Here is a 16690-nt window from a genome sequence, read left to right as displayed (position 1 = left end):
GTGCTGGCGCCGGACAGCATTATAACACTGTTAATGTGCAGTTTAACCCCATATCTGCAGGTTAACAATGTTTTTCATGGTGACAGGTTCCCTTTAATGAGATTCTGGTGCTTTGGGGCGGGCCTGTGGGCGGGTCTTTTTTTGGTGCTCTGACCTCATCGTTATCCTTCTGGGCTTAAATGACAGGTCACTAGACCTTAGCTTCACGATAGATTATACTGCACATGCGCCACTGCCGGCGCCATTTTGCTGGAGATCAATTGTCTTTGCTCCAACAAAATGGCACCAGCGGCGCCTGCGCAGTAGCATCTGTTGGCAAGCGATGCTATCAGTCAGTGGGCAGGGCTTGCGTGGATTAAGAGAATTGCTTGCAGATACTGTAGATGCTACTGCTCATACGCCACTGCAGCACCCCAGAGTCCTGGTCATTGCAGTACTGTGGCTCCGCCGCTAAGGGGGGCTATGGTACGTCTGATGGCACTGAAGGAGTTCATCTGACCAGGTATCACAGACACCAATACATTTCACAGTCTGGCCTCCAGGGGGAGCTAAGGGTTCTATTTATTAGGCCACTCCTCACAGTCTGGTAAAACTGGGGGTTAGGCAGGAAGTTAGACAGAAAGCTGACTGGGTTGGAACCAGGCAACACCTTGTGGCAGAGGGTGTTGTAGCGGAAGATTCAGAGGGGTCCCTGTCAGGGGTGGGATCCTGACAGAGGCCTAGCAAACAGAGAGAACGTTACGGGACCGCGCCTGCACGATATAGCGGGGGTACCCCAAGAAAGGATAAGAAGCGAGATTTATTGTGCTGAGTGAGAAACGAGATCAACGCAACAAGGAGAATACCAGTAGGAGTCGTGCTGTAAGACGAGGCAACATACCACTGAGGCGCATAACCGGTGGCCGGAACGCCGAGGAAGTATAGTGCTCCAAGCCAAACTTCAAACCCACGGCAGGACAGTCAGTTACAGGTGGGCTGTCTCACCCAGACCCAGGAAGACACAGGGGGGTAACAACAGGAGTGGGGCGACACAAGAGTCCCGGAAGAGCTCCGAGCCTCCCGTCACACGGGTGCGTCCTAACCGTAAGATCAGGGGGACGTAGAGGGAGAACATCAGAATCGAGTTGTGAGGGAACACGAGAAACAGACACAACAGTTGTGGGGTACTATCCCGTAAGCACAGCAGGGGAGGACCACAACACAAGCGCAGGAAGGTAGGCACAGATTTCCACCTGCAAAGGGAACTCTGGAGGTGCCATCGGACCGGCCGGACTTGTGCAGCCCTGTTAACCGTATTCCGGATTGAGGACTCAGAAGCCTTCAGTAAAGAGGTAAAGAGACTGCAACCTGGTGTCTTCATTATTTACTGCACCGCACCTCCACCACCATCCACATCTATTATTGTATGCCCCTCAGCAGGGTCACGGACCGGGTCTAGCCACCGTGACAACCCCAGAGCAGAGACTCAGAGGCTCGGTACCGGGTACCCCTCGGCCCTGTGGCAGTGGGGGCGCTACACCACCACCAATGCCATTTTGTTGGAGCAAAAGAAAAAATTTGTACCAGCAAAAGGGCGGTGGCGCATGTGCAGTAACATCTATCAGCAAGCGATAGATGTTATCACGCTGCCGCATCACCATTTTGGAGTTACATTTTTTTAAAGACCACAATATTAACTGCACAAGCTTAGTATTTAAAATAGAAGGCAAGTCACTGAAGGCCCACAAGTATTAAGATGAGGCCAGAGCATCAAAATAGACCCCCCCACACACAGGCCCGCCCCAAAACTGCCTCACTACTGAACATGTACATAAAGTGCAGCACAGATGCATCTCAACTAAAAGCCTAGATCTTTAGATCAGGAATAGAACAGACATTTATAGGATATTTTATAACTTTCCTATATTATTCTGAAAACATTTACAGGACATTCTGCACTGAACAACTGAACCCAATTTATTATATATTTTAATAGTCGGAGTCGGTCCAAAATGGACACCGACTCCACATCTATAGCCCTGGTTTCTGGTACTAAATTCATGTACTATTGATGGCCCTGGTGCTCTAATTATGTACTGATGATGATTTTGGCTTCGTATTCATGTACGGATGATGGTTCTGGTGATGAATGTATCACCAGAATCATCATCGCTACATGAATACAGCACCAGAACAACTAGCACTACATGAGTATGTCACCAAAACCGGAATACATCACTAGAACCACCATCAGTTTTGTGCAAGCTGTAATTGTTGTATGATGGACACAAAAACCATCAGACATATCCCTTTATTTATAAAAAGGGTCTGGTTATTTTCCATTAGGGTATTTGCCAAATGCTGGACATGTTAATTGAAACCAAATGGCCTTGATTATAGTCACTCTTTGTTAGCTTCCATAACTATCCTTGGGTTCTACATTTAAAATATAGGACGTCAGGGATGAATATCGCTATTTTTCTTCTGTATTGTGTAAATGGTCAGCAAAAAATGACTCTTTCTTAATTTAACTTTAAAATTGCACCATCTGTTAAGTCACATTCCTAAAGTGCAACAGTTTTGTTTTTTTGATAAAAACGTTTTGTGAAAAGGTAACAATTCTAGGGGAAGAGGTCATCAGTGTTTGCTAGCTAGCCTATCTGAGGGGAAGAGGGGATGTTCATTAGGGGTCATGTTATATTAGTCTCTGAGCCAATCGTTTGCTTTGGGGTGGCACCATTGTCTTCATCTACCTAGGGCAACAAAATACTTTGTCACAGCCCTGGGTGCCAGTGTGGGAGATAAGTATCTGTTATTTTTATTTTACACTCGGGAATACAGTAACTAAGAAGGGGTTGCCCCAGTAGTGGTCAACTTTTTATTCTGGATTGTCAAGAATCAAATAACCAAAAAGTGGCCACGAGTAGTGGCTGTGGAGTACTTAAAACTATGTGCATTACATAGATAGCCCATTGATTTTAATAAACACATGTGTAATGCTTCATTTTCCCTGCAGTAGTACTGCTCATTATATGATCACATGCTTCTAGTTTCATCAAATGATTACCGCTAAGGCTGGGGCTACACTGGGACAAGTGTCATGTGATCCTGACATCACAGTGTCGCATTGTGACATTGCAACAAAAGATTTCCTATAGTGTGGCTCAGAATAGCATATATTTACAAATATGTTGGATTTTCTGTTGCAAGTCAGATGCAACTAAGTTACCAAAGTCTTAATTGCAATGCCACTGCAACTTAAGTGTGACTTATCTATGATTTGACAATGTAACAGCAAAATTACAGTCATGCAGCAGAAAGTCAAAGAAAAGTTGTACAAGTGTTTTTGATCCTGCAACTTGTCTGAGAATTCATGTTATGCCTAATTGTAGAAGGTTTGAGCAGTTAGACACCATGTGATCAGATTAGTTGCCAAGGGACAACAAATTCCAACAAAAAGGATAGTAAAAAGTTGAAAATTTCTTTAGATGAAATGTATTACCTACTGTTTATTTTTTTAATAAATAAAACCAGGCAAGATGCATATGCGGCGCCCCAGGGTCCTGGTCGTCGCAGTGGTATTGCTTTCCTCTCGGGGAGAGTGATGCTACGTTTGGAGGCAATTAAGGGTAACTGCATTCAGGTAACACAATACATGCAACATGTTCACACTCCAGACCAGAAGGGGGAGCTCTAAGCCTGTTTTAGGTGAACTCCCCTATAAGAACATCCTGATCTGGAGGGAAAGGGTCAGTTCCTGTTAGAAAGACAGAGGGAAAGGAAGCAGAGGAGCCGTGTAGCCTGAAGTGCTGCAGCTCCTGGTAAGAGACATTCAGAAGGCAGAACTGTATTGCAGTGAGCGTGCAAGGAAAGCAAAGCAAAGGAGAGGATACCAGAAGGGGACCAGCCCTGCACAGGCTGCCTCCTTCTGAGGCGCAGAATCCCCGTAGCCAAAACACCGAGGGAGTAAGGACCTTTATGCTTTACTTCAGAGACCGTCAGGACAGCTACTTGCAGCTTACCTGTCTGCACCTACACCCAGGAGGCACGGTGGCACCCCTCAGAGGCCGGGGCGTGTTAGGGTCCCAATAAACAGCCTCAAGCCACCAGTCATATGGGTATTGTCCTATCCGAATACGGGGGACAGAGAGAGAAACACCACATCTGTGAGACCCTTATGTGAAGCCATAGGCAGTAAGGGACTACACCACTGCAGCGCAAAGGAAGGCTATTGATTTCCACCTGGACAAGGGGACTCTGGACTTGCCTCCAAACCGGCCGGACTCTGCCTGCCCTGTGATCTGGTGCCTTGGACTGTGGATGCTGAAGTCTTCAGTAAAGGTAAAGAGACTGCAACCTTGTGTCCTCATTCTTCTCTGCGCCTCTCACCATCCACCATCTACACACTGGGAAGCCCTGGGGACATACTTCACCTGTGGGAAGGTATACCATCTAGCTGCCATAACATCACCCCAGCGGACCCCTTAAAGCAGCATAGGTCACCCTGACCGAATACCACAGGTGGCGTCACGATCATAAACTTTATCCCTTTAAAGACCTTTCCGTTTTACATGGACGTCCCAGGGCCACAGACCAGGTCAGCCACCGTGACATCCCCCTTTGAACCGCAGGACCCGGTACCAAGTACCCCACGGCCCAATGGGGGCGATCCACATACTTTCTCTAAATGGTTTAAATTTTCTGATTGTAGACTTTTTATTCTACCTTCTGCACATGATTATGGTGGTAGTCCTCTTGTTTGAGCAGCTGTTAACATAAATTCAAAGATCTACTTTTACAGTCACATGGATGAGGCCAGATATGCCATCTGCTAATTCTGGCAAATGCTAGATGGGACGGTCTGACTCGTAAATGCCAGATAGGCCAGTTACATTTTTATCAGTATTGGTGTCCTCAGTATGTTGAAACTGTTAAAAAATTTGGTGGAGCTGAGAGCCATTGACTCACTGCTACCCTGCTTAGTTAAGCAGGCCGAAGAAAAATTCCAGCCTGTAGCTTGAAAGAGGCCGGCGCCACACACAGAGGACGTCAGGTGGCACGATGGCATAACATTGCACCTCCTGTGCTGGCCCATAGACTGCAATGGAGGAGCATGTGACTACTTGGTGAGAGCAGGGTTAGGTTAGTTTGAGTTGATTTTTATTCTGTAAGAAATCACAGAGGGGCTTTATAATTTATAAAAGTGGATTACTAGAGGTCATTATCACAAGAAACCACATGTGCAAAGTTGTTATCAATAGGGGGGTATTTATCAAAAGGCAGGGAGTCACATAGGGGTGCATTATCAAAAGAGACACACTGGATGGATCATAATTAGAGATGGGTAAATCCGAACAGTAAAGTTTGGGATCCGTACCATCAGGAAGTTTGTGTTAGGCTGGAGTCACTCTAACGTATGGCACTCGATGCGAGAGCATCGGATGCGATATGCAAATGACCCTTGGCTCCTGCTCTGCTGCGAGCGGGAGTCGAGTGTCATGCATCTATGCTCCGAGCCTCTCGCACAAAGAAGATCAAAGCACAGCTGTGGAGGAGGCGGAGAAATGAATTTCTCCATCTCCTCCATCGCCGGGGTCAGCGTATAACACACATCACTAGGATGATATCCATGTGATGTGCGTTGTCTCACTTGCACCCATAAACTTATATGGGTGAGAGTGAGCCGAGACTCGGCCAAGTGTCGGTGACAATCATAGCATGCTGCAATTTCACTCGCATACGGAAAATGGCTGAGAAAAAATACCACAGGACAGAGCACTGGGGCTCCCACACTGTCAGATAACAGCATGAGCCCACAGCTGTGATCGAAGGTAAAATGTTTACCTACAGTCACAGGCGTCGGCTGCTGGCACTACTACTCCCATCAACTTATGTCTGCTACCGCTAATAACAGTGAGAGCAGGCGTCGGCTGATGGGAGTAATCATTAGCCAGTCCCTGTGCTATAAATAATACAAAGAACAGCATGGGTTCCCCTGTATTTTTGATAACAAGCCAGGCAAAACTCACAGTAGCGGGCTGCAACCCTCATCTGCCAGCTTTAGCAAGGCTTGTTATCAAGAATAGAGGGGTCCCAATGCCATTTTTTTAAATTATTTAAATAAATAATAAAAAAACAGCATGGGGTTCACCCCATTTTTGACAACCAGCCAAGCTAAAGCAGACAGCTGGGGCTGGTATTCTCAGGCAGGTAAGGGACCAAGGATATTGGTGCCCCCCAGCCAAACAATAGCAGCCAGCAGCCGCTTCCGAAAAGGCACATCTATTACAGCTTTGCCTGGCCTTTTCTAACTGTTGGCTGAACATCCAGGGGTTTACCAATAACTAGTTATTATTAAATGGTGGGGAGCTACATATGGGTGCTTATCCAAAGGTGAGGGAGGCACACAGAGGGTCATTATCAAAAGAAGGCACACTGGGGAAGCCATGATCAAAAGGAGTGGAGGCACACATGATCATTTTTAATAGGCAGGGTCGAACACAGAAAGTCATTACGAAAAGGAAACTCCCTGGGGGAGGTCTTATTAAAAGGAGGGGAGGCACAGAGAGGGAGCATTATTGGAAAGAGATTCACCAAGAGGGCTATTATCATAAGCAAACACACTGTGGAGTCATCAAAAGGGACACACTGGGGGTTATTATCAAAAAGAGAAAAACTTGAGTTGGGTAATTAATAGAGGGAGGGACACTGGGGTCATAAAAGAGGACAGGCAGTATAAGTAATAAGAAGATTTTAATTATTATTATTAGGAGGCACAGAGGGACATTATTATTTGTTTGTTATATTGCATATTTGATAAAATCATAGAATGTTAGAGTTGGAAGAGACCTCAAGGGTCATCGTGTCCAACCCCCTGCTTTATGTTGGATTCACTAAACCATCTCAGATGTCTGTCCAGCCTCTGCTTGAAGACATTCATTGAAGGAGAACTCATTACCTCTCGGGAAAGCCTGTTCCACTAATTGACCACTCTCACTGTCAAAAAGTTTTTTCTAATATCTAATCTATATCTTCGCCCTTTCAGTTTCATTCCATTGCTTCTCGTGTTTCCATGTGCAAATGAGAATGATGATGCCTCTACACTGTGACATCTCTTCAGATATTTGTAGACAGCTATTAAGTCTCCTCATAGCCTTCTTTTTTTGAAAGCTAAACATTCCCAGATCCCTTAGCAGTTCCTCGTAGGACATACTTTGCAGTCCACTCACCATTCTGGTCACTCTTCTCTGAACTTGCTCCAGTTTTTCAATGTCTTTTTTAATATGTAGTGCCCAGAACTGGACACAGTATTCCAGATAAGGCCTGACCAAGGATGAGTACAGTAGGATAATTACTTCACGTGATCTAGGCAATGCTTCTCTTAATACATCATAGAACTGTGTTTGCCTTATTTGCTTCTGAATCACACTGTTGAGTCATGTGCAGTCTGAGATCTATTAGTGTACCCAAGACTTTTTCACACGTGCTGTTGCTTAGTTCTATTCCTCCCATTCTATAGATGTAATTTTCATTTTTCTTGCCCAGATGTAGAATCTTGCATTTCTCCCTGTTAAATACCATTCTATTAGTGGCTGCCCATTGTTCAAGCTTATCTAGATCCTTCTGAATCCTTTCTCTATCTTCTCTAGTAACAGCTATCCCTCCTAGCTGCACACCATCTGCAAATTTGATTAGTTTACCTTTAGTTCCCTTATCTAGATAATTTATTAAAATGTGGAATGACACTGGGGCCAGGACAGAGCCTTGTGGTACCCCACTTGAAAGACTTTTCCAATTGGATGTGCAACCATTTATTACCACTCTTTGAGTACGATCACTAAGCAAGTTATGAATTAATCTAACCATAGCCTTGTTAATCCCATACTTTGTAACTTTTTCAATAAGGATAGTATAAGATACTTTACCAAATGCTTTGCTGAAGGCAATGAAGTATGATGGTGATATTCGTTTTGGTACAGAGGTGTTTTGTTAACGATCAGTCTGGTGGCAATATTCCGTCATCATTTGTGGTATAATAAGGTCATTGCAGGGTCGTATTATTTAGCTTAATTTTATATAGCAGTATTATTGCTACTAATGGTCTTGCATTACATCTTTATTTTCTTAAGGGTCAGACAGTGTCACACTTGTAATAGAGACCTCCATGAAGGGAAGTGTGTGTCTATGTATGTGTAGTGGGGTGACTGTATTGGCCTGTGTGCTTTTAAATGCTAATGTTAAATTTCAGTTGTTGTCCATTCCTGCACATAACCAAAGCAAACAATAGACTGGAGATGTTTCTATAGGATAGTATTCTATAGAATGTAGGATGAACTAAAAATAAACTTTTTTTTTCGTAAACAGTGTAAACGAAGACCAATGGATAAGGAAATGCATGCATCAAGAGAAAAAGAATCTAGTGCATTATTCAAAACAATTCCCATCTACAAGGCAAGCTAAAGAAGAAAATATGTTTCTTATGTAGTTTTGGTAAAAATGAAAAGCTCTAACATACAAGCATTAAAGCTACTGCTATAGAAGACCAAATTTGCCAAAATACGATTTGTTAGATTCACATCAAATTAAGTACTGGTAAATGCCATTCATTTTGCTCTGAGGACTCTCAGGACCCAGAGCATAATAAGTGGAGGTGGCAGGGAGTTGTCCGAGTGCCGTAAATTCCCATCAGGATCTCCACTTGCTAATTTTCTCTCTCCACGTCCAATCATCTTTTTCATCTTCACTGTCTTGTTCACTTTTTGGCACCTTAAGGCCTGACTACCAGGCCTCACATGATTTCAATACATGTGTTGGAGGTAGAAAAAAGAATGCTCTCAGTGGGAAAAACGAGATAACTATAAGATTATGATACCTTTTAATGGCTAACAAAAGTGAAATAAATGATGTTACAAAGCAAGCTTTTGAGATTTCTTAGGTCCCTTCCTCAGGCATGGAATAACAAACCCAAATATATGCACAAAAAACATATCTGAGGAATCTGAGGAATTTTCTCCAAAGACATTTAGGGCACCAGATATCTTGTTTTCCTCACTCATAGCAATCTTTTTTCAACTGGCTTACTCAGTACCAACCCCCTTTTTTTCTTTGGAGGTAGGAAGCATGCCAGTGGAGGAACAGGTGGAGAGCTGCATTGCCAGGATAGGTAAGGGGCGAGGTGACTATCAAGCTCCTTTTTTAAGCTCTTTTCAGTCCTAACTAGAATCAAGAAAAATGATTACGAGCAGCCATTTTGCTTGATTTGAGCTAATTGAAATGCAAGAAATTTGGGATTTTTGGTGAAATTTGATTTACCTCAAATTTATTTACTAATCTCTATCCACTACTCTTTTGCTGTAAGATACAGGTAACGTTCACATAGAAGAAGTTGAAAACGTTTTCTATGGAAAGAAAATCTTCATAAAAAAGGATGTTAATAAAAACTAACCACATTTTTTATTTATTCTTCATATATGATATCAATAACATTTATTACTTATCAACATGATAGTTTATAAATGTATGATCTGCCAGTCTGGTAGCTGAAGTTCCCATTGATTCTGAGAAGTGAAGGCCCAAAGCCCCCTGCATTGATGTAGCAAGAATGCGTCACCTCTTTAACAGCATAATTTTTTTACCATTGTGTGTTTTTGCTACTGCGTTTTTCCTGCCAAGAGGTGCAGAAATGGTAGAGAAATATCTACATCCATTTACTCAATGCGTGCACATATCCTAAAGATCAGTGAATGGAGCAGTGGTCACACATACTCACAATCTCTCTATTTGCACAGGGGAATTTTGGACCCCCATTCTCCTGACTAGTGGGGGGTCCCAGCAGTGGGATCTCTAGCAATTATACATTTGAGTATCCTGTGGAAAGATGGATAAATGTGATTTCTGGGATAACCCCTTTTCATGTTCATTGTATGAGCATTCCTTGCATGTTCATATGCTTGAACGGCATTTCATTTATACATTGCCACAAAAATCACCTGAATGTAAATGGTGTTAGAATTTCGATTGATTCACATCAGGAAATCATATAACACAGCTGTTTAGTATTCGGTTTAATATACAGATAGGAGCCAGAGAGTAATTTTCTATTATTTTTAGACTCATTTTCTTGAAAAATGTGTAATGAACCACACAGCATACCGCATTGTCAGAGCATTATATAATTATTCCAGAGGTATAGAATACAGTAAGTTAAAGTACCATAGGAATTGGAAGGTTTTTGCTATATAAGCTGAGGACAGCATGCTGTAGGGGTTAAAATACAGATTTCAGGGATGCCTCTCTTATCAAGCTCTGAGGTTTTGCTTGCTTACAATGATTGTTTAGCACTTGTGATGAGCGAACACGTGCTCAGATAACGTACTATTGGAGCCTCTGCGGCAGCATGTTTTGCGGCGGTAGACAGCCTCAACACATGCAGGAATTGCCTGTTTATTTGGTAGTCCCACATGTCTTGCGGCGGTCTACCGCTGCAAAACAAGGAGCCGCAGGGACTCGAATATATTATCTGAGCCCACCCAAGATACTCAGATAACACATTATCCCAGCAGGTTCGCTTATCATTGCTTTGATTAGTAGGTGGTACCTCTTGGCCTGACACCCCCCCTCCTGTGACAGGCACCTCGCGGCCTATGGATTTTGTACATGGAGAGCTTGGTGTGGGCGGGGTTAGGTTGCTCAGCTCTGCTTCATTGCTAAATCTAAAAACTTAAATTATGTCAGAACAGCTGCACCTAGTAATCTAAGTCATACATTGTTGGATTCAGCTTCACTTTGCCTAAATCAGACCGCTTTCAGGTGAGGTTGCAAAAACCTGCTGAAAGATTCCCTTTAATGCATTCCCGCTGCTCCCCATAAGTAAAGCGCTTTTTTAAAAAATATTCCATATTCCATGTTTCAGAGATATGGGCCTTTTTATCTGGTGTTCAATTTCATGGTCTTTAGGGTAATAATACAGAGCAGCTGAAAGACACTCCCCCCAGAGAATCCTGTGAGCCATGACCCCCAGAGAATCCTGTGAGCCATGGTCCCAGAGAATCCTGTGAGCCACGGCCCCCGAGAATCCGGTGAGCCACAGCCCCAGAGAATCCTGTGAGCCACGGCCCCCAGAGAATCCTGTGAGCCCCAGCCCCAGAGAATCCTGTGAGCCACGGCCCCTGAGAATCCTGTGAGCCACGGCCCCAGAGAATCCTGTGAGCCATGGCCCCCGAGAATCCTGTGAGCCACAGCCCCCAAGAATCCTGTGAGCCACAGCCCCAGAGAATCCTGTGAGCCACGGCCCCCAGAGAATTCTGTGAGCCAATGCCCCCAGAGAATCCTGTGAGCCACAGCCTCCGAGAATCCTGTGAGCCACAGCCCCAGAGAATCCTGTGAGCCACAGCCTCCAGAGAATCCTGTGAGCCATGGCCCCAGAGAATCCTGTGAGCCACAGCCCCCCAGGAATCCTGTGAGCCACAGCCCCAGAGAATCCTGTGAGCCACGGCCCCCAGAGAATCCTGTGAGCCACAGCCCCAGAGAATCCTGTGAGCCATGGTCCCTGAGAATCCTGTGAGCCACAGCCCCAGAGAATCCTGTGAGCCACGGCCCCAGAGAATCCTGTGAGCCACAGCCCCCGAGAATCCTGTGAGCCACAGCCCCAGAGAATCCTGTGAGCCACGGCCCCCAGAGAATTCTGTGAGCCAATGCCCCCAGAGAATCCTGTGAGCCACAGCCCCCGAGAATCCTGTGAGCCACAGCCCCAGAGAATCCTGGGAGCCACACCCCCCAGAGAATCCTGTGAGCCATGGCCCCAGAGAATCCTGTGAGCCACAGCCCCAAAGAATCCTGGGAGCCACGGCCCCGAGAATCCTGTGAGCCACAGCCCCAGAGAATCCTGGGAGCCATGGCCCTAGAGAATCCTGTGAGCCACAGCCCCTGAGAATCCTGTGAGCCTCAGCCCCAGAGAATCCTGTGAGCCATGGTCTCCCAGAGAATCCTGTGAGCCATGGTCTCAGAGAATCCTGTGAGCCACGGCCCCCAAGAATCCTGTGAGCCACAGCCCCAGAGAATCCTGTGAGCCACGGCCCCCAGAGAATCCTGTGAGCCAATGCCCCCAGAGAATCCTGTGAGCCACGGCCCCCAGAGAATCCTGTGAGCCATGGCCCCAGAGAATCCTGTGAGCCACAGCCCCCAAGAATCCTGTGAGCCACAGCCCCAGAGAATCCTGGGAGCAACAGCCCCCAGAGAGTCCTGGGAGCCATGGCCCCTGAGAATCCTGTGAGCCACAGCCCCTGAGAATCCTGTGAGCCTCAGCCCCAGAGAATCCTGTGAGCCATGGTCTCCCAGAGAATCCTGTGAGCCATGGTCTCAGAATCCTGTGAGCCACGGCCCCCGAGAATCCTGTGAGCCACAGCCCCAGAGAATCCTGTGAGCCACGGCCCCCAGAGAATCCTGTGAGCCATGGCCCCAGAGAATCCTGTGAGCCACAGCCCCCAAGAATCCTGTGAGCCACAGCCCCCAAGAATCCTGTGAGCCACAGCCCCCAAGAATCCTGTGAGCCACGGCCCCTTGATAAAGACCATAAAAATTAGCACTAAAAAGTTTCATGTTTTTGGAACTGTATGGGGGATATAGAAAATACAAAAAACGGAATACTCAGTGGAGCAGAGAGAATAGAACAAGTGCAAACCTGTACACTTTTTTACCCTTTAAATAAGGAAAATTATCATGTAAAAAAAGTTGATGTTGAAGAGGCAGTTTGGATTAGACTTGGACAAACAGCAAGAACTTTTATTTTAAAAGATGAAGGTAGAAAAGTATTCAAAGTATAAACTGTTGCTGTATCTAACAAACAGATGTCTGCTTCAGAGAGTCCCTTATAAAATACATATAGAGTATACCGATTGATGTCCTGATACTTACAAACCAATAAATGCACATATTTTTATATTAACCAGCAGAAGTGCAATTTTTTTTAACCAAATTATATGTTATTTTCAGATTCATAGTGTCAAGTTTCCATTGTTACCTACATATGAGGAACAACACCACGAGACAGACGAGGACCCAAGGATTACTGAAGAAGTAACGAAAGACAAAAAAGTAAGTGCACTACTACAGACCTATTTCCTCTAAAAAGCCCTTTCTCTTATGATGACCCATGCTTATTTCCAAAGTGTGGATTCTAGATATATTTGTGGAAACTACTAAAGGATTTTTTACATGGGATGATGATGAATTGTTCGTATGAATGTCTGTTTCCAATCCTTGCAACGTGTAAACAGGCCCAGCGATCAAACAACAAATACTAGTTTGTCAGTAATGGCATCTTTAATGCTGGCATAAAAATAGTATTTGTCAGCCGCACATCCACCTGTGTAAATGGGATGTCGGGCTGAGTATAATGTAAAGTGCATGACAGGAAGGGGAAATGAATGACCGATAGTAAGACACCCATGATCATTGGTACATTAAAAGGAAAGTAAATTAGTGCCAATCATCTTCATACAGTTGTGCTCAAAAGTTTACATACCCCGGCAGAATTTTTACTTTCTTGGCTTTTTTCAGAGAATATGAATGATAACACCAAAACTTTTTCTCCACTCATGGTTAGTGGTGGGGTGAAGCCATTTATTGTGTTTTCTCTTTTTTAATCATAATGACAACCGAAAACATCAAAATGACCCTGATCAAAAGTTTATGTACCCAATTGCTTAATACCGTGTATTGCCCTCTCTAACATCAATGACAGCTTGAAGTATATTGTGGTAGTTGTGGATGAGGTTCTTTATTTTCTCAGATGGTAAAGCTGCTCATGGCAAAAAGTACCAAGGTCCTGTAAATTCCTGGTCTGTCTATCATGAACTGCATGCTTGAGGTCAGGAGACTTACTGTAGATGGCCACTTCAGAACCTTCACTTTGTTCTGTTGTAGCCAATGACAGGTCAACTTGGCCTTGTGTTTTGGATTGTTGTCATGTTGGAACGTCCATGTATGTCCCTTGCACAGCTTCTGGGCTGATGAGTACAAATTTGCCTCCAGTATTTGCTGATAACGTGCTGCATTCATCTTTCCTTCAACTTTGGCCAAGTTTCCTGTGCCATTGTAGCTCACACATCCCAAAACATCAGCGGTCCACCTCCATGCTTTACAGTAGGAATGGTGTTCCTTTCATCATAGGGCTTGTTTACCTCTCTCCAAATGTAACGTCTATGGTTGTGGCCAAGAAGTTCAATTTTGATCTCATCACTCCAAATTACCTTGTTACAGAAGTTTTGAGGCTTGTCTCTGTGCTGTTTTGCGTATTGTAGGTGAGATACTTTGTGGCATTTGCACAGTAATGGCTTTCTTCTGGCGACTCGACAGTGCAGCCCATTTTTCTTCAAGTGTCTCCTTATTGTGCTTCTTGAAACAGCCACACCACTAGTTTTCAGAGTCCAGTATTTCAGCTAATGTTATTTATGTTTTTTTCTTTCCATTCTGAACAATTTTCCTGGCAGTTGTGGACAAAATTTGTGTTGGTCTACCTGGCCATGGTTTTCTTTTTACAGAGACCCTAATTTTCCATTTGTTAATCACAGTTTGAATGCTGCTGACTAGCGTTATCAATTCCTTTGATATATTTTTGTATCCCTTTCCTGTTTTATACAGTTCAACTACCTTTTCCCGTAGATCCGTTGACAATTCTTTTGCTTTCCCCATGACTCACAATCCAGAAATGTCAGTGGTGTATGAAAGATGCAAGAGTCTGTCTGGATCCCAGAAACTCACTCAGATTTTATGCACACACACTGATTACAAACAGGTCACAGGTGAGGATGTTACCTTTAGTAGCCATTTAAACCCATTTGTGTCATCTTCTGTGCATGTTATCAGGCCAAAATCACCAGGTTATGTACACTTTTGATCAAGGTCATTTAGATGTTTTGGGTTGTCATTATGATTTAAAAAGAGAAAACACAATAGTTTGACAATAAATGGATTCACCCAACCATTAACCATGAGTGGAGAAAAATATTTTGTGTTATAATTCATATTCTCTGAAAAAAGACCAAGAAAGTAAAAATTCTGCCGGAGTATGTAAACTTTTGAGCACAACTGTATATTGCTATTTAATATACAGGACCTTAAGAGTATCTTGCAACCAAATGTATAGTTTGAGAAACCTGATATATTAACCCCTTTCTGCCATCGGACGTACTATCCCGTCCATGTGACCTGGGACTTAATTCCCATGGACGGGATAGTATGTCATGTGAGATCAGCCGCGCTCACAGGGAGAGCGCGGCCAATCGCGGCCGGGTGTCAGCTGAATATCACAGCTGACATCCAGCACTATGTGCCAGAAGCGGTAACGGACCGCTCCCGGCACATTAACCCCTGGAACACTGCGATCAAACAAGATCGCAGTGTTCCGGCGGCATAATGAAGCATCATTCAGGGAGAGGGCTCCCTGCATGCTTCCTTGAGACCCTCAGAACAACGTGATGTGATTGCGTTGTTCCGAGGGTCTCTGCCGTTCTCCTCCCTGCAGGCCCCGGATCCAAGATGGCCGCGGAGGTCCTTCCGTGTCCTGCAGGGAGGTGGCTTGTCAGCAGGTGCCGGCAACCCTCCTGCACTGCCTGTCAGATCGCAGATCTGACACAGTGCTCTGCAAAGTGTCAGATCAGCGATCTGACACTACATAGTGATGTCCCACTCTGGGACAATGTAAAAAAGTTACTCTTCTAGCAATGGGAGGTCACAGACTTACGCTTATTTCTGGTCAACAGAGCAATGGCTTCTTTTCCTGCTGACAGGATGGGACTACTGGTGTCATGCTGATTGTGAGCCGGCTCTCTGCTGACTAATTTGGGGAAGCTGGCTATCAATCCGCATGATGCCAGTCCTCCCGCCCTGTCAACAAGAAGAGAAACGAGAAACTGCTGCTCTGTTGACAAGGAGCAGCTTAATCTCCCGCAGGAGAGGTCAATGACCGGCGCTGGGTACAGCAGGCAGGTAGTTGCCTCTGTTAGGATCTACATGCCTTTTTTTAAAGTCCCAGATATCCCCTTTTAAAGAGGACCGGTCATAAGATCAAAATAGAACAGCTTCATCTCTTCTTCTGGCTACTTTTAACCTAGTGACATGTCCTTTTCCAAAAAATTGTAATTGAAATGTCTTTATTCAGCATATATAGAATGTAGGGTCCGAATCATATTACACATTTGTAATCATATTTCCTGTCTTAGGTTACATTTCCGCGTTCATGTGACGGTATCAATGCCACGGAGAACTCAAGAACGCGTTTTCCTCAAACTCAAGACAATTAATAAAACGCATTCTCCAACAGCAACATTTGGGATTATGTTTTTTTGAACATCATAAAAGACAATATAAACATAGCTATAAAAAATGTTCCTCAGGCTACAGCTATTTATTTGACCCAATTCTGATTAGATTAAGTTAAAGCAGATCTGACACCAGATTCTTATTCAGGGGATTTACTTTCATGGTAATGTTATTTTTTATTATTTACTTTTTATGTTATTTCTTTTTGTTTCCGTATAGTTTTATTTCATTTAAAGTTTTCAAGTTTTGCTTTCTAACATCATTAGCGCTTCGCTAAAAATGAGGGATCAGATCAGATGAAGTTTTAGTTACCAGCATGTCATTTATATATCCTTAGGATATCTTTGTCTTAGAAAAACTATTTGATAAATGAAAAATATATCTTTGTACC

The 16690-nt window shown here is 44.2% G+C and overlaps 1 protein-coding gene across 2 annotated transcripts in view; it reads left to right on the top strand.

Annotated features, from left to right (window-relative positions):
* Positions 1-16365, top strand: part of WDR64 (WD repeat domain 64) — a 138226-nt gene extending 121861 nt beyond the window's left edge. For both annotated transcript variants that reach the window (XM_077250003.1, XM_077249996.1), the window contains exons 28-30: positions 8344-8430; positions 12970-13071; positions 16200-16365. In XM_077250003.1, coding sequence (XP_077106118.1) covers positions 8344-8430; positions 12970-13071; positions 16200-16280 — 270 coding nt within the window. In that variant the 3' untranslated portion in view covers positions 16281-16365. The remainder of the gene's footprint in view (positions 1-8343; positions 8431-12969; positions 13072-16199) is intronic.
* Positions 16366-16690: the final 325 nt, after the last annotated feature.

Source organism: Ranitomeya variabilis, chromosome 1, assembly GCF_051348905.1.
Source record: "Ranitomeya variabilis isolate aRanVar5 chromosome 1, aRanVar5.hap1, whole genome shotgun sequence".
Classification (NCBI taxonomy): domain Eukaryota; kingdom Metazoa; phylum Chordata; class Amphibia; order Anura; family Dendrobatidae; genus Ranitomeya; species Ranitomeya variabilis.
This window is presented reverse-complemented; position numbering and strand designations above follow the sequence as displayed.